Below are 19,175 nucleotides of genomic sequence, written 5' to 3'. Positions count from 1 at the left end.
CACTGGGCTCCGCACTGAGCATGAAGCCTGCTTGAGATTCTCTGCTTCCCTCTCTCTCTCTGCCCGCCCCCCACTAGTGCACATGCATGTGCACTCTGTCTAAAAATAAACTTTAATAAAAGCAAACAAAAGATCATATGGAACTTAATTTTTTTGACACCAGAATTCTAAAATACAGCTCCTGCAACACAGACAACTATCACTTAGTCACTACCTACCTAAAACAATAAAAAAATGATGTCGGCAGCATCTGCAAACTATGAAATGTCTTGGAATGAAAACACCATAACAATAGATTTCTTTGTGTTTTGTTCACTACTAAATCTTTGAAGCCTAATAGGTACATTGTTTGTGCTAAAATATCTGCCAAGGGAGCAGAGCAGAAAGGAAGGATGGACTGATGGAAGGGCAGCACAACATGAAGGACAGGGAGGGGGTAATGGACAGGATGGGAGGAGGCAGAGGGCTAGACGAGATAGGAGATGGTGCTGGCCAGGACAGAGCACTAGACAATACAGGATAGGGGGATGAGACATGAAGAGAGATGGGAGGGGGGGTACACAGTAAAGGAAGGAAGCACTGAATGGGATGGGACTGGGGTGGGGGGTGGGGTGGCCAGGAAAGGACAAATTTTGTGACTGGATGAGAAAGGAGTAGGGGTAGCAAAGTGGAGGGCTAAACACGAGGACACAGCAAAGTGGAAGGAAATGGGATATAGGGCAAGAAAGTATGGAGGGCAGCAGAACAGAACGGGTAGTAGTACAGAAGGAAGGGACAGAAGGTAAGAGCGAGGGACAGATGGAGAAAGAGGATGGATGCAAAAAGGGCAGAACAAATTTTTGTTATTCCTGAACATTTGGTGAAACATGTGTCGAATGAATAAATTAAAAATTACACCATAACTCTTTGGGAGCAAAGGCAGCTCAGAAGGCACACATTCAGAGTTGCTCTTTCATACTCTAAGTTTTAGAGAGGCAGGCCCCCAACTAAGGCAAGCAGTGGTGGTCCAGCACTGCTAGTAACTGGAAGAGCATCTCTCTCTCATTCTGGGATTAACTATCAGGGAAGTCCCTGTTACCTTCCACCTACATTACATTCTCCAGTAACAGCTCTTTAAAACACTACTAACTGTAGCCCTACATGGACCTTCCTGGGCTAATTTAACTGGAACAAATTAGACAATAAAAGACATAAGTATGCCTAGCAGCCAATGAAAACAGAGAGAGGCACAGAGTGCAACTGAGGGAGGGACAGAGAGAGGGAGACACAGAATGTGAAGCAGGCTCCAGGCTCTGAGCTGTCAGCACAAAGCCCAATTTGGGGCTCAAACCCATGAACCGCAAGATCATGACCTCAGCTAAAGTTGGACGCTTAAACTGACTGAGCCACCCAGGTGCCCCCAAGTACAATTTTTGAAGAATTATGCTAATTTAGTTTCCAAACTTCAAATATTTTTTTTTTTAAGTATTTTTTTTTCAACGTTTTATTTTATTTTTGGGACAGAGAGAGACAGAGCATGAACGGGGGAGGGGCAGAGAGAGAGGGAGACACAGAATCGGAAACAGGCTCAGCCCAGTGCCTGACGCGGGGCTCGAACTCACGGACCGCGAGATCGTAACCTGGCTGAAGTCGGACGCTTAACCAACTCCACCACCCAGGCGCCCCTTCAAATATTTTTTAAATCTACACATGTATAATGTAATTCCTAGTCTAAAACTGTTTTATTATTCCTAGTCTGAAACTATTTTAGATATACTTACTGGGAGCATAGCTTCAGCCCATTCTCCATGTCCTCTCTGTAGAAGTTTGATTCTTTCCAGATCATAACAAACTTGTACAAGATCACCCACTTGAAACTGTGAGGTACCTCCTTCTGCACCTTGAGCAGCATCCCCACTTCGGACAATGTTTGCTTTAGTGAGAACGGCAGGATTGAAGGTCCACCTAAAAATCAAAGCCAAAACTCAAAATAGGTAACTTTACTTAATTTTAACACAACATTCTTAAACATTGCAGGGCAAAAAAATTTTCTAACACATGAGCACAGTAAAGCAATCCTTTGCAATTATGTCCTGAACAATTTGTTTTCCCTTTTATAATTACACATATTTAAGGAAAGACTTACCTGTAATCTCACACCCTAATACGATCCTTCTGTCTAGTTTCCCCTTACATGTTTTAAAAATTGTTATAAAATACACTGTTAAATATTAAAACCTTTCAGAAACATATAAAGTGAAAGTGAAATTTCCATTTCACACAAACACACCGGGATCCCCATCCCCTATCCCACTACAAACCACTGTAAATACTCACTGTGGTGTCAACTATACTTCAATTAAAAAAATCTAATGAAACTGGGACACAAACACTCCATTGTGTATTCCTGTGATCTTCTATTAGTGCACTGATACTTCTAACATACAGAGTTGCTTCCTTTTTCATAAACAGATTTTATATATTTTATATTTATATGTATGTATATATACATATATACACATATATACATATATATAAATAAAATTCTGGGACTTCTTTTTTCTCAGAGAATGTACCTTGGAAGATTTATTTTCAATGTCACAGAAATAGACCTACTTATTTCAATTCAGTGGCTACAGCAGTCCATTACATGGTTATACATTAATGCATTTAACCATTCTCCTATCATCTTTTAAAGTATTTCCAAATTTTCACTATTACAAACAATACTATAAAGAACATCATCGTATGTACATCTTTGTGCAAACAGGGTCAGTATTTCATTAGTGATTCTTAAAAAGCCACTTAATCACCATATGTATTTGTTTACAATTCTGACAGAGCCAAATTGGCTCTAGAGAGTGTACTATTTCTCCATACCATCAATAATCTCATGGATAAAAACAATATCTAGTTTTAATTTGTCATACATGGGTATTTCACATGACTGCAATCACTGCTACACATTCTTCTCTGCTACACATAAGCATTTTTCTTTTTTTTTTTTCTTTTTTTTTTAAAGTTTATTTTGTTTTGAGAGAGAGACAGAGTGCGATCGGGAGAGGGGCAGAGAGGGGAGACGACACAGAATCTGAAGTAAGCTCCAGGTTCTGAGCTGTCAGCACAGAGCCCAACGTGGGGCTTGAACTCACAAACCATGAGTTCATGACCTGTGTCAAAGTTGGACACTTTAACCAACAGAGCCACCTAGGCGCCCCCACATAAGCATTTTTCAATGCTGTTGCCATTTCTGTTCCCCCAGTCCTATATATCACTCCAAAGAAAAAAGGTTCCCTGAATAAGCTTTTACAATATGGCACTATTATATCCTCCTCTATTTAATTTAAATGAGAGATCTTAACATATAAAAACCTGTTACTAAGTTCCTGTAACTATGGAAATAAACTCTTCTTTCTAAAGCAACCACAAAGAGAAAGAAGTGTCTCTGACCAGTTAAGAATAAAAATCAGATATGCAAAGATTTCTTTCTAGGGGTGCCTGGGTGGCTCAGTCAGTTAAGCATCCAACTTCGGCTCAGGTCATGATCTTGCAGTGAGTTCAAGCCCCATGTCAGGCTCTGCACTGACAGCTCAGAGCATGGAGTCTGCTTCGGATTCTGTATCTCCCTGTCTCTCTCTGCCCTTCCCCTACTCACATTCTATCTCTCTCTCAAGAATAAAGATTTTTTAAAAAATATTTTTTTAAGATTTCTTTCTAGCCTTACAATCAGTGCTTTTTTGCCTTGCTCCCAATATGCCAAAATTTATTTGACCTATTACAGTGCTTGAAACACGGCAGTACTTACTCGAGTTGTTCCCTCTGCCTACAGTGCCTCCCTCCCTGGTGAAAACTGAGTCCATCTTTTAAGTTTACTCCAAAGGTAATTTTTTTCTCTGAAGTTTTCTCTGATTTGCCTACCTGAAATGACCACTCTTCTTTTGTACCTTCAGAATACCCTGAATACTCACCTATCACAATTACATTTTAATGCAGTTATTTCTGGTTTTATCCATCCAAACTAAAAAGGAAACCCATGCAAAGAAGGGACCATGTCTTAATTGCCTTTGAAATCCCAGTGCTAATCACAGGGCTAATACAGGATAAGTACTTAATAAATCCTTGTTAAAAAAACAGAACAGAAAAAAGGTTATTTTCTAGAATTCATATTACATTACTGTTAACACTACTGCCCAAGTTCTGACCAAGAAAGAATTTGGCAAGTAATAATGCCAATTTAGCTTAATATTTCCAAACAACAAACAGGATAACACAAAATGTTAGTAAAAAGTAACACTAAATGTCAGTATGTACTAAACTGAACTTAAGATTTTCTCTTTTTATTAAGAGCTTTGAGATAAAATTCACATTCCATATAGTTCCCTCATTTCAAGTGTTTAATTGGGTGGCTTTAGTACATTTACAGCCTTGTACCACCAAGCACTATCTAATTTCATTTTCATCACCACAGAAAAATACTGCATGACAAGTAGCAGTCAATCCATGTTCACCCCTCTCCCTGGCCCTCAATAATTAGTAAGATACTACATATTTGGTTATTCTGCATATTTTACATAAATCACATAATACGTGACCTTTTGTGACTGGCTTCTTTCCAGCATAACATTTATCTATTTGCAGCATATGTCAGTATTCTGTTCTCCATTCCTTTTTATGGCTGAATAAGATTCCACTGTATGGATACATCATATTTTGTTTATCCATTCATCAGATGATAGACATTTGGGATGTTTCAAATTTTGGCTGTTATTAAGAATGCATCCACAGGGGCGCCTGGGTGGCGCAGTCGGTTAAGCGTCCGACTTCAGCCAGGTCACGATCTCGCGGTCCGTGAGTTCGAGCCCCGCGTCGGGCTCTGCGCTGATGGCTCAGAGCCTGGAGCCTGTTTCCGATTCTGTGTCTCCCTCTCTCTCTGCCCCTCCCCCGTTCATGCTCTGTCTCTCTCTGTCCCCCCAAAAATAAATAAACGTTGAAAAAAAAAAATTAAAAAAAAAAAAAAAAAAAAGAATGCATCCACAAACATTCATGTACAGGTTTTCGTGTGGACACACTTTCAATTCTCTTTTTTTTTTTTTTTTAATTTTTTTAACGTTTATTCATTTTTGAGAGACAGAGAGACACACATCATGAGTGGGGAAGGGGCGGAGAGAGAGGGAGACACAGAATCCGAAACAGGCTCCAGGCTCCAAGCTGTCAGCACAGAGCCCAACGCAGGGCTCAAGCCCATGAACTGCGAGATCATGACCTGAGCCGAAGTCAGATGCTCAACCGACTGAGCCACCCAGGCGCCCCTCAATTCTCTTGAGTATAAACCTAAGAGTGGACCAGCTGAGTCATATGCTAACTATATTTTCAAAGCATCAAGACCAGTTCACATTCCTATTATCAGTGTACGAGGCTTTGGTTCTAATTCTCCACACCCTCACCAACACTTGTAATTATATACTATTTTATTCTAGTATGTGATTTTGAATTACATTTCCCTACATTTACATTCCTCATTGTGATTCTGAATTACATTTCCCTACTAGCTAATTGCTAATAATGTTGAACATCTTTCCGTAGGTATTAACTCCTAACTTCTACTGTGACTGTATTTGGAGACAGAGCCTTTAAGGAAATAACTAAAATTAAATGAGGTCAGAAAGGTGGGATGCTAATCCACCAAGACTGATGTCTTCATAAGAAAAGGAACAGATTGGGGTGCCTGGGTGGCTCAGTCAGTTAAGCGTCCGACTTCAGCTCAGGTCACGATCTCATGGTCTGTGGGTTCGAGCCCCGCGTTGGGCTCTGGGCTGATGGCTCGGAGCCTGCAGCCTGCTTCCGATTCTGTGTCTCCCTCTCTCTCTGCCCCTCCCCCGTTCATGATCTGTCTCTCTCTGTCTCAAAAATAAATAAATGTTAAAAAAAAAAAAATACATTTCATTGGGGCACCTGGTTGGCTCAGTCAGTTAAGCATCCAACTCTTAATTTTGGCTCAGGTCATGATCTCATAATCGTGAGACCAAGCCCCACACTGGGTTCCGCACTGGGTGTGAAGCCTGCTTAAGATTTTCCCTCCCTCCCTCTCTCTCTCATTCCTGCCCCTCACCACTCACACTCTCTCTCAAAAAATTAAAAGGAAATAAGTATATTTTCATAGGGTTATATCTACTATAGATAGTGATTCCGCCAATGAACTGGGAAAAGTAAACTGAAAACCTTTGGGAATGGATTCACCATTCCAGATGTCATTGAGAACATTTGTGATTCATGGGAAAAGGTCAAAATATCAACAGTAACAGGAGTTTGGACGAAGTTGATTCGAATGTTTATGGATGACCCTGAGGGGTTCAAGACTTCAGTGGAGGAAGTAACTGCAGATTACTAGAATTAGGAGTGGACTAGAATTAAAAGTGGAGACTGAAGATATAACTCAACTACCATGACCCCATACTAAAACTTTTGAACAGATGAGTAGTTGCTTCTTATGGATGAGCAAAGAAAGTGGTTTCTTGAGAAGGAATTAATTCCAGGCAAAGATAGGGTGAAGACTGTTGAAATGAAAACAAGGATTTAGAATATTACATAAACTTGGTTGATAGAGCAGAGGTAGGTTGTCAGAAGACTGACTCCAGTTCTGTAAGCAGTTCTATTGTGAGTAAAATGCTATCTAACAGCACTGCATGCCACAGAGAAATCATTCATGAAAGGAAGAGTCAATCAATGCAGCAAACATCACTGTTGTCACCAGAAATTGCCACAGCCACCCCAACTTTCAACAACCACCATTCTGATCAGGCAGCAGCCATCAACATTAATGTTGGCAGTAAAAAGTTTTCAACTTGCAAAGAGCTCAGATTATAGTTAGCATTTTTGGACAATATTTACGGTATAACTGCACATTTAATAGACTACAGTATTGTGTAAACATAATTTTTATACACAATGGGAAACAAAAACTTCATTTGACTCTCCTTATTACAGAGGTCTGGACCAAACCTGCAATATCTCCAAGGTATGCCTACATATATTGTCAGCATCATTTACTGAAAAGACTATTCTTTCCCCATTGAACTGTATTGAACCCTTGTCAAAAATTAAATGACTTTAAATGCAAGGGCTTATTCTCAGACTCTCAGTTCTGTTCCATTGATCTATACGTCCATCTTATGTCAATAATAGGCTGTCTTGATTACTATACCTTTATCATAAATTTTGAAGTTAGGAAGTGTGAGTCCTCCAATTTTGTTTTTCTTTTTAAAATTGCTTTGGCTATTCTGGGTTACTTGAATTTCCATATGAACTATAGAAATAGATTGTCAATTTGTATAAAAAAGGTACTAGGGTTTTGATACAGATTGCATTAAATTTGTTGATTAGTTTGGGGAAAAACTGGCATCTGTTATAGGCTGAATTATGTCATCCAAAAAATATGTTGAACTCCTAATCCCCAATACCTCTGAATGGGACCATATTTAGAAACAGGGTCATTGCAGATTTAATCGAGTTAAAATGAAGTCATACTGGATTAGGGTGGGCCCTAAATCCAATGATTAGTGTCCTTATAAGAAGGTCATGTGAAATCAGCTTTGGTCATTTTCTCTGTAAAAGATTTTAGAATTATCATGAGCTCAATTAACTTACTTCTATGTTTCCTCAGGGTTCTTTCCTGGATGGTTAAGCTGCACCAAAATAAAATATTGGGCTGGAGGACTGATCATATGGCTCTCAGTCTCAAACAGTCGATTTGAATGCATTTAAAATAAAATGTGTACCCCCCACCCCAAAAAAGGAGGCCACGTGAAGACACAGGGACACACAGACTCACAGAGGAGAAGGCCATGTGAAGACGGAGGCAGAGAAATGAATGATGCATCTACAAGCCAAGGAACACCAAGGATTGCCAACAACCACCAGAAGTTAAGAGAAGCATAGAACAGATTCTCCCTCAGAGCCTACACAAGGAACCAATCTCCCTAACACCTTGATTTTGGACTTCTAGCTTTCCAAAACTGTGAAAGAATAAAGTGCCATGGTTTGAGTCACCCAGTTTGTGGTAATTTGTTATGGCAACCCTACGAAACTAATACACAATCTGAACAATATCAGATCTTCTGGTCCATAAATATGAGATGTCTTTCCATTTATTTAGGTCTTCCTTAATTTCCTTCAACAATGTTTTGTAGTCTTCAGTGTACAAGTCTTGCAATTCTTTTTTTTTTTTTTTAAGTAATCTATACATCCAACATGGGGCTCAAACTCATGACCCCGAGATCAAGAGCTACATGCTCTACAAACTGAGCCAGCAAGGCTCCCCAAGTCTTGCACTTCTTGGGCTGAACTGATTCTTAGGTATTTTATTCTTTGTGATGCTACTGTAAATGAAACTTTTCTTAATTTCATTTTCAAATTGCTCATTGCTAGTATACAAAAATACAATTGACTTTTCTACATTGATCTTGTATCTCTCAACTTTGCAGAACTCACTTATTAGTCCTAACAGTTTTCTGTGGATTCCTTAGGTTTTTCTATTCACAAGATCATGTCACCTATGAACAAAGATGGTTTAACTCCTTTTCTCTTACTTCTTCCTTTTATTTCTTTTTCTTGCCTAATTGCCCTGGCTAGACCCTCTAGAACAATGCTGAATAAAAGTGGGGAGGGCAGACATTTTTATTCTGTTCCTGATCTTAGGGGAAAAGCATTCAGTCTCTCACCAGTTGGGTATGATGTTAGCTGTGGGTTTATTTTATTCATTTTGTGTGTGTGTGTGTGTGTGTGTGTGTGTGTATGAGAGGGAGAGAGAGAGAAAGAAAGAGAAGAGAAAGAGAAAGAGAAAGAGAAAGAGAAAGAGAGAGAGAGAGAGAGAGAGAGAGAGGGAGAGGGAGGGAGGGAGGGAGGGAGAGAGAGAGAGAGAGAGAGAGCACGCACAGGGAAGGAGGAGAAAGAGAAGGAGAGAGACAGAATCCTAAGCAGGCTCTGCACTGTCGGTGTGGACCCCAATGCAGGGCTTGAACTCACCAAACACAAGATCATGACCTGAGCCAAAATCAAGAGCTGGATACTTAGGGGCGCCTGGGTGGCTCAGTCGGTTAAGCGTCCGACTTCGGCTCAGGTCATGATCTCACAGTCCCTGAGTTCGAGCCCCACGTTGGTCTCTGTGCTGACAGCTCAGAGCCTGGAGCCTGCTTCAGATTCTGTGTCTCCTCTCTCTCTGACCCTCCCCCGTTCATGCTCTGTCTCTCTCTGTCTCAAAAGTAAATAAACATTAAAAAAAAATTTTTAGAATAAAAAAATAAAAAAAAGAAAGAGCTGGATACTTAAATGACTGAGCCACCCAAGCACCCTAGGCTGTGGGTTTTCATAGATGTCCTTTACCAGCAAAGAAGTTCCCTTCCGTTACTACTTTATTTAGTGTTTTTATCATGAAAGGGACTTGGATTTTGTCAAACGCTATTTCTGTACCTCCTGGTATGACCACGTGTATCCTTAAGATTTGAACACAATTAGAGCTAATTCTATACACTGGGAAACAACTTAATGTTAATTTTCTTCATCCTATATATAACCCCTCCCCTAAGGAACCTCAACAAGTTTGTTCCTTTATGCATATATCAGTAACAAAGCTTTGACAATTGTTCAATTTGACTACTGCTTTTTCTTTAAAATACTATAAACGGGTGCATGGGTGATTCAGTGGGTGGGCTGAGCATCCAACTCTTGATTTCAGCTCAGGCCATGATCCCAGGGTCATGGGAATGAGCCCCGTGTTGGGGTTCTTGGGATTCATTCTCTCTCTCTCTCTCTCTCTCTCTCTTCGCCCCTCCCCTGCTCTGTCTTTCTCTCTCCCTCTGCCCTCTCCCCTGCTCATGCACATTCTCTCTCTGTAAAATAAAAAATAAATAATTTTTTTAAAAAATAAAATAAAATACTATAAACATGCCAGTAAATTGAATATACTTTAGCCCCTAAGAGCAAATAAATCAAAGGCTCCAAGAAACTCACAACCTAGATGTAAAATAAATAACTATTTTCATGTATAACAGGAGACCTACACAGATGAATAGCATGTACATATACCAGGGATTGTGGAATAAGAGAGGAGGTTCCCAAAACATATAAGCTCAGTATTTACAGGATGCAGGAGTTAATCCAGGCAAAGAGGCAGAAAAGGAGAAAAGGGTATTCTGCATGGAAGAAGTAGTATGTGCAAAGGTAGAGAGTGAAGAAATGCATGTAATTCTATGTTGCTAATAAGGACTGGTGTATTCACACGTGTGTGGCAAGAAAAAGCTATGGTACCAAGAGATGACTGGAGATATGGGCCAGAGTTCTAATTTTATTCTCATTCAGGGCCAACTGATATGGTCTATTATGAACAGAGAACTTTTTAGCTGTATTTGACCTAATACCAATACAATGTATTCTCCTCCTCCAGAAAAAAAAAGTGCACAGAACATTGTATCATAAGCATATTCATATAAATTCACATACATACCACACACACATTTATCATTTGTTCCGCTCCACTTTACCAACATATTCTGGATTTTTAGCAACTATCTTAAGAGCTAGCTTAAAGGAGTCTTTGATTATAGCACATTATTTGCTTTCTCTAAGGTTCTTTCTTCTATATACTAACTTTATTTGCCATTACTAAAAATCAAGAAATATCACCAACCTATTGCCACTTGGATACTGTACTACAATGTCATGATCTTCATCAATGCCACAAACAGTTCCAGTTGTAGTTAAAGTCTCAAACATGCCATCAGTCCATCCTCCATGACCGTGCTGCAAAGACTGTACAATTTCTAGGTCAAGATCTATATTCACCAGGTCACCAATCTGCAATCCACCAGGATTCCTGTTGCCATTCTGCTCACCTGTAATTGCAGAGGGAGTTGACAAAGGTAAAGGAAAACCCCTGCAATTGGTATACCAATTTTTAAGACATGACAACCTTTTCAGTCTAAATAAATTGATAAAAAAAGAACAAATGCTTTAAAAAACAAAATAAAACCCAAAAAGTATCCCTTAAATAATTTTTTTTTAAAGTCCCATTTAAAGATTTCTGATTCCAGGGGCGCCTGGGTGGCGCAGTCGGTTAAGCGTTCAACTTCAGCCAGGTCACGATCTCGCGGTCCGTGAGTTCGAGCCCCGCGTCAGGCTATGGGCTGATGGCTCAGAGCCTGGAGCCTGTTTCCGATTCTGTGTCTCCCTCTCTCTCTGCCCCTCCCCCGTTCATGCTTTGTCTCTCTCTGTCCCAAAAATAAATAAACGTTGAAAAAAAAAAAATTAAAAAAAAAAAAAAAAAAAGATTTCTGATTCCAAGAACCCTGACCTGCTAGTTAGTAATTTTCTCTAGTCTGCTGACTCACCTAGCACAGGGCAGTGATCTCTGTAGAAAGAACCTCCTTTGGCATCCTGGACACACTTGAGATCAGACTAAGAAGAAAAGAAACCAGAAAAATCATGCTTGAAAACTTCAAGTATAGCTCAGTACCTAAAATAGGCAAAAATGTTCATTCAGAACATACCCTCAGCAAAAGTTAAGAGTAGCTCTAGGTTAACAGTAACACTAAACACTGCTTTCAAAAGCACTCATCAAAAATTAAAAGCCTGATCTCCAGATAGGCCATACTTGATTTACTTTTAGCTTTCCTTTAAAGTTCAAAATGAAAATGCCTAGATCTTCACCACTAAAATATTTTCAACACCACATACAGGCCCTCAACAAATACCTAGTATTTAAAATGTAACTAACACATTCTATTTTAAAAATACTTTTACAAAAAAGAACTAAATTCATTTACTCTTTTCAACCAATTTTATGACATATACAAGCCAGGTATTAACTCATTTAGCAAAGAAAAGTATCCAAAACTAAACAACCAGAAAAAAGAAAAGGGTAGGACCAAATTTAGTCTTTTGGTTCCCGGCCAGGTAATTTTCCATTTATATAAACTTTAGTCCTTACTTCATAAATTGATTAACTCAAGTTCCTTCCCACTTAGTTTTTATAAGAAAACATACTATTATTTAAATATCTGAATGGGGAGGGAGTGATATAATCAAAAGTACAGAAAACATGAACTTAGAAGAACCTTGAAAGTTACTAGGAAAATTTAGATTTAAAAGTATCTAATAGTTCCTAACATACACACACACACACACACACACACACACACACACACACACACACACACACATACACACACACACACACACAGACTCTCTTTTACAGCCTCCTTTCCCACCAGAGCATCACATTTAGCTCAGTCTCAGCCAAAGAGACATGGGTCAAATTATTTTAATGTGATACTTTAACCCAGCAATCCCACTTCTAGGAATCTATCCTAAAGAAATATACCCATAAATGTGCAAAGATATGTCTAAGGATGTTTACTGAAACAATGCTTACAACAATTAAAAAAAAAAAATCTTGCAATAATTTTAAAAAATGGAGGTACCACCAACAGAAACCTTATTAAATAATGGCATAACCATACAGAGAAGTACTACTCAGCCATCAAAAAGGATCAATCTACATATATACTACTCATTAAATACCTCTGCACATACATCGTGTAAGGCTTCATCTGAAGCAAGTCAATAATCAGTCAGAATTCCCAGAAAAATCCACAATTTAAAAACAGGAGAAGGCATAAAAATACTAATAATACTAATACTAATGAAAAACTGATAACTAATGCAATATACAAGTATTAAAATTGGTAAATGAAGTATTTGCGTAGAGTCTACATTGCTGGCTTTTAAAAATAAATGGAATAAATTAAAGGCAAACAGACAGTGGGATATTTTTCCCCTCCTACCAAGGGCATATAAGAGTTGGGAAAAAATCCAATTTAAATTCTTTGAGGAGGAATGTATTCAAGATAGAAAAGATATGATAGGCATTAATGTTTTGGCATTAATATATTTAGTTGTACTTCATAAATTAAATAGCCGAGGTCAACATTTAAACAGTTTTCCAGGAAATGCAGAAATATAGGGCAATCCATTGAATAAACCACTATTATTCTCCTAAGCACTTAAGTAATTTAAAGTGCTTCTAAGTCAATCATTTTCAATTACCAATACTACTCTTTAAAAAAGGAGGGGTGCCTGGGTGGCTCAGTCGGTTAAGTGCCTGACTTGATTTCAGCTCAAGTCTTGATCTCAGGGTCATGAGTTCAAGCCCTGCATTAGGTCCCACTCTGGGCTTGGAGCCTACTTAAAAAAAAATAAATAAATAACCAGAATAAAAATTTTAAAAATAAATAAAAATAGAGGGGGAAAATCTCTTTAAAAACAACTTTAACATCTACTGTAATTTATACTTTTATTAGCTACTAGAGCCAGAATACAAACATCCCATAAAAACCTCATTATAATATTATACTCTGTGTCCATGCCAAGGAGCAGCCTTACAGATGATTCTAAATTTTTTTGAGATCGATTTTAATAAATAAGCCCCTAATTTGGATTCCTAAGGGATCAGCTCTACACAATCAATATATAGTAAGTTACCCAAATATTCACTGAGGGCAAAATCATATTTACTATTTTTTTCTTTCTTTTTTTTTTTTTAATTTAAATTTTAGTTAGTTAACAAACAGTGCAAAATTGGTGTCTGGAGTAGAATTCAGTGATTTATCACTTTCATACAATACCTAGTGCTCATCACAAGTGCCCTCCTTAATGACCATCACCCATTTATCCCATCCCCCTACTCATCTTCCTCTATCAACCCTCGGTTTGCTCTCTATTGTTAAGAGTCTCTAATGGTTTGTTTCCCTCTCTTCTCTTTCCACTTCCCGCCCCCCACTTTATGCTCTTCTGTTTCATTTCTTAAATCCACATATGAGTTACATCACATGGTATCTGCCTTTCTCTGATTGACTTGTTTCGCTGAGCATTAAACATTCTAGCTGTATCCACTTTTTTGCAAATGGCAAGATTTTATTCTTTTTGATGGCTGAGTGATATTCCATTGTGTATATATGTGTGTGTGTGTATACACACCACATCCTCTTTATCCATTCATTAGTCGATGGACAAGTGGGCATATTTACTATTACATACTTTAAGCAAGTGTACTAAAAATGTAGTTTTATTAAATCCTCACTTTACAGATTTTTCTCCTGTTGCATATTCATAATTCAGATGGCTATATTCTGACAAAAGCATATGACAAAAAAAAATACAATAAGGGCTATTTTTATTTTCATCCATCCAATATTTTTATCTTTTGTGATTCTTACTACTCACCATGCCCTCAAAGCCAACTCTGTAAAGGTTCTTAGCACCATTATCCCAGAGAACATATGCTGCACTATGTGGGCTTGATGCGCTCCAGTCCTGGATTTCCGTTACCTAAGGGAATTGTTGCAGAAAACAATTTTTAAAAGGGGAGGGGAGAAGTTAGTTCAGTTAATTATACTTAAAATCTTAAATACCATTTCAGCTATCATCCTCTGTAACAGGATCATGAAAAATACTATTTTGTCAACTAGGTCAATTCTAACATATAACTGAATTATAATTAGAGACATTTTTCCAGGAATTAGAAGGTAATTCCAAAAATCATTGTAGAAATACTGAATTGGGAGGCTTGGTGATTATAGTAACAGATCATCAGAAAATACACTATTCAATATAAAATGTTAGATTTATATTCGTAAAGGGTTCCTTTTAAGAACAGTGTGTTATTTTAAATCCATTATTCCTTACAAAATTTAAAATCTTTGGCCAGATCCTCAGAATGATTCAAGATAACCCGGCTCTCTAGGGGCACCTGGGTGGCTCAGTCGGTTAAGCATCTGACTTTGGCTCAGGTCATGATCTCGTGGTTTGTGAGTTCAAGCCCTGCATCGGGCTCTGTGCTGACAGCTCGGAGCCTGAATCTTGCTTCAGATTCTGTGTCTCCCTCTCTCTCTGCCCCTCCCCCACTCATGCTTGCTCCTGCTCTCTCTCTCTCTCTCTCTCAAAACTAAACATTAAAAAAAAATTTTTTAAAGAGAGTTTTCAGATGACCAAGACTTTTAAGTTTATTTATTTATTTATTTTGAGAGAGAGCGAGCATCTCTCACACACACACACACACACACACACACACACACGAGCAAGGGAGGGGCAGAGAGAGAGAGAGGGAGACAGAGAATCTCAAGCAGGATCCACGCTGTCAGTGCAGAGCCTGTTGCCGGGCTCAAGCCCACAAACTGTGAAATCATGACATGAGCCAAAATCAAGAGTTCTGATGCTCTTAAGAACGGAGCCATCCAGGTGCTCCAATGAGAAAGACTTTAAAATCATCATTCACCAATGCTAAAAACAATTTTTTCAAGAAGGTAACAGTAGAATGAACGGATAGTGACTGACACCTAAGTCTCATACGTGAAATGTTACTCATTTCAGTACATCTAGCATCTAGCATAACACCAAACAATACATGTTCAAGATTAGTTGACTGACTGAATCAATGAATGAATAATCAGCAAAAGCAACATAAAATCCAAAATAAATGAAACCAACAACCCACTTACCCCAATATCTCTGGCTATCCCACCCCAATTAAACAGGCTATACAAAATTCTGCTCAGAATAACTGCTATAATTTGATTCCTGGACGATTTACCTGAGAAGGGCAACAGAGTTAAGTATACTGGATAACAAAAGTAGCTGCCTAGAAACAGGCCTTCAAGGGAAAGAAATATAAAACAAGTAAATTCAAGTGAAATGTTAGTAACAAGAATGTCAAAAGCATGACATACTGTTTAAAAAGGACTGGCCCAAACAGGATCCTCAGAAAAGCATTCTGGGCAACAAAATGGCAATATGAAGCCTAAAAGTGGAAAGGTAAAATCTACCCAACAACCTTCTCCATGAATGTCAATATTTACAACCAAGCAGGAACAATCTTTTTTCTTCCGGGAAAAAAAAGAAATGAAGATTTTAAAAAACTGTTAGTGACACAGGAAAAAATGGGCCAAGAAATTCAATTATAATAATAAAAATCTTCTGAACATACAATATTCTAGAATAACATGATGAATTAATAAAAAAGTTTCACCTTTCCCCTACGTCCATTTCCTCCATCCTGATCTTCCCACTGCCAGTCCACTCCTCGTACCACTCTGGCACCTGCAAAGATCCCTCTGGCTGTAATCTTCTTAGATTTTCTACGAGACTCTAACAGAACCCTAAAAATAAAATTATTTTTAAGTTATACAGAAATAGGTTAAAAAAAAAGAAATAGGTTAACAGCAATTTATTTTTAAAAATAAAATTATAAAAAAGGTTACTTTAAAAATATAAAAGAGTTTTCTCTGTTCTAGTTAATACTTAATAGCATGATACATAAATACCTTTACATTCCACAGGTTATGATGATGATGACAGTAGTTAGAATAGTGATAATATCTAATATTTACTGAGCTTTTACCATAAGTGTAAAAGTCTGTTACACTCCTTAAGAGAAAGGTATTGTTATTTTATCCATTTCACAAATGAGGAAATAGAGTCTCAAAGAGGTAAGTGATTTACCCAAGGTCACAAAAGCTAAATAGTAATGGAATCAACATATGAATCCAGTCCAACCACTTCAGAGTATCACTATTTCCTTCACCACTTAAGAAGAGACAAATTCAAATCTCTAAAACCATCAGGAAAGTAACCTAAATTAAGGCCAAAGAAAGACAACAAACACCACAACAATGACAAATGCCAACTGGCACTTGACCCCGCGCTCAGGAAGACAATAGGGAGTGGCAGGGACTTCGGTGAACTGAAGACCATGATTTGTCTAAAGGGTGCAGGTGGTACTCTGCTTCAGCCAACTGTTGCTGACCAGAGTTAAATGAATAAATGCAGGCCCACTGCTGACATTAGGGGTTAGGGGTTAGGGGTTAGGGGTTAGGGATTTGGGTGTGTGGGTGTGTGTGTGTGTGTGTGTGTGTGTGTGTGTGTGTGTGTGTTCAAAAATTTAGAGCACAGTATGGACCAAGTAAAATACATCCGTGGCCTGGATTTGACCTGACACTAACTTGCCTCCAAAGTATTGAATCCTTACAGCAGACTACAGGCCTTGAAAAAATTCTATACTCAAACAATCTGGACCAGCTTGGCTCTCCAAGACCATCTATCCCTTATTCTTCTATATCCTTCTTATTCATAAAATCAAAAAGGTTTGGGGTTTCTCTTTTGTTTTTCTACTTTTATCTCATTATTCTACTTATTTTTACAATGTCTTTATTGTACCCTAACTTTAAAAATTACAAACAAAAGTCAAAAATAAACAACTTGTTCAAAACCACTCAGTTAATAAATAGCAGGCCAAGGATTTGAACTGGGACAGGCTAATACCCAAATCCATTTTTCTACTACTGCTGCCTCCCTATGACTGGCTAGATTCTTGCTCCTATACACTATTCACATCTATGTAAAAAGACTCAATCACCTGAAATTCTGTACCACTTCGTGATATTCCTCTCTCTCTTTGCTAAAACACTTTAATGCTAATAATCTCTACATACAGTCCAAAACATCACATGATAATCATGTTGGTCAAATAATCCCTTAGTTTATGAACTCCTTAGGAATACTGTGTCTTCGTTTTCTTCAAATTCACACAAGCACAGTAGCTGCCACAAGTCTTAATAAATGCCTGTTGACTCAATCAATGGGCTCTAGTGTTCTTTTGGTAGTGATTAACAGAATAGAATGCACAGTGAGAAGAAAATAATCAGCCTTCTGGGCTGCCCTTGCATTTCCAAATATTGAGGGGTGCCAAGTCTCCATGCTAGAGATGAACAGCCCAGATTACCTTGGAAAAATATGTACAGCTCCATCTTCACAGAGCTCTTTTCTCACTATATGGCAGGCCTGCTCCACAACTAGCCTGTTATCTCCTACCTCTGGTACTAAACCAGCTGTCAGACACTATTTTTAAATCCTACTTTTAAGGCTCAATAGTATAAAAAGTTGAATACAAACAAGGAATTGCAACTGAAGAAAAAACTGTTTACCCTACCGCTCACTTCCTGGTGTAGTAATTCTATAAAAGCGATGTCTTAAATGATGTTTATCTCCATGATAACAAACAGTGCACAAATCATAATTTGTACATTCTGCACATTTCCATCGAATGCCAATGATTGGTTGCTGGCGGCAGGTATCACACATGGTTCCATCATGCTTGATGCCTATTAAAACACGGATACATGGTTACATTAACTGCAAGTATTATTCACTTGAATACTGCTCCCTGGGGGAAAAATAAGAACGGAGCATTTTACAAAGTTTCTCAATAAAGTAGGAAATAATATTTTAAATATACCACATATGTTTTCAAGACAACATATTTCAAGTATTTTAATCAATACAAATTATAGACTACACATTTTCTATCACTTCTTTCTTCATTAGTAAGAGCACTTCTTAGTAGCACATTCTATGCTGTCAAACTGAAACTTAGGTTCAATCTAGTGACAGAAAGAAGAATCATTTACCACCAAGATGTTTCAGACTTCAAACATTCAGATTCTTTTCAGGAATTTCAACCTACTCTCCACGCAAACAATTACTCCAAAAGAAGAAACAAGTTTATCCCCATGATTCACAGAAACAAACTATCAATTAACTTAAGCATTTATCCCTAGGCATTGACAAGCTCCCCACCCCAAACAAACTTCAGAAAACCATTACCAAGTAAATTTCCCAGTTTAAAAGGAAACAACATACTATAATTGAGTTTGCTGTTTGTTTTCCTTACAGAACAAGAAGTAATAAACCCTAGAAAAAGGAAATAAGCACTTGGCAATATAACCTCTACTAAAAATGTTCACATGAATGACACAGATGTTAGAACTATGAAAGGTACCTCTATAAAGTAATGAAAATAACTAACATTTGAGAGTAACAAGACTGGGGATAATGTTCCTTTACTATTCTGTTATTCTTAGATCACTTGATAAGTAAGTTAAAACTAGAAGCTTTTTAAACAATGTGTGGCCTGTGAACATCAGTGTCACTACTTTACAGTAGGAATGGTCAGGCCCAATACTGAACAGCAAGGGCTGTATTGTCCATTGAACGCGGACACTCTTCAAGATTCGAGTTCTGGCTTTCACTAGCTATCTTTGTGCCCTTGAAAAAGTCAATTTAACTGAAGTATTTACATATAAAATTATAGT

General features: G+C 38.0%; 1 protein-coding gene across 1 annotated transcript in view; it reads right to left on the bottom strand.

Annotated features, from left to right (window-relative positions):
• Nucleotides 1-19,175, bottom strand: part of MIB1 (MIB E3 ubiquitin protein ligase 1) — a 124,756-nt gene that overhangs the window by 88,830 nt on the left and 16,751 nt on the right. The window contains exons 2-7 of the mRNA XM_045457699.1: nt 18,014-18,185; nt 16,055-16,184; nt 14,254-14,358; nt 11,361-11,427; nt 10,661-10,865; nt 1,761-1,944 (exon numbers count right to left, since the gene is read on the bottom strand). Coding sequence (XP_045313655.1) covers nt 1,761-1,944; nt 10,661-10,865; nt 11,361-11,427; nt 14,254-14,358; nt 16,055-16,184; nt 18,014-18,185 — 863 coding nt within the window. The remainder of the gene's footprint in view (nt 1-1,760; nt 1,945-10,660; nt 10,866-11,360; nt 11,428-14,253; nt 14,359-16,054; nt 16,185-18,013; nt 18,186-19,175) is intronic.

Source organism: Leopardus geoffroyi, chromosome D3, assembly GCF_018350155.1.
Source record: "Leopardus geoffroyi isolate Oge1 chromosome D3, O.geoffroyi_Oge1_pat1.0, whole genome shotgun sequence".
NCBI classification, from domain to species: Eukaryota; Metazoa; Chordata; class Mammalia; order Carnivora; family Felidae; genus Leopardus; species Leopardus geoffroyi.
The sequence above is the reverse complement of the archived record's forward strand: the minus strand, read 5'-3'. Positions and strand labels throughout refer to the sequence as shown.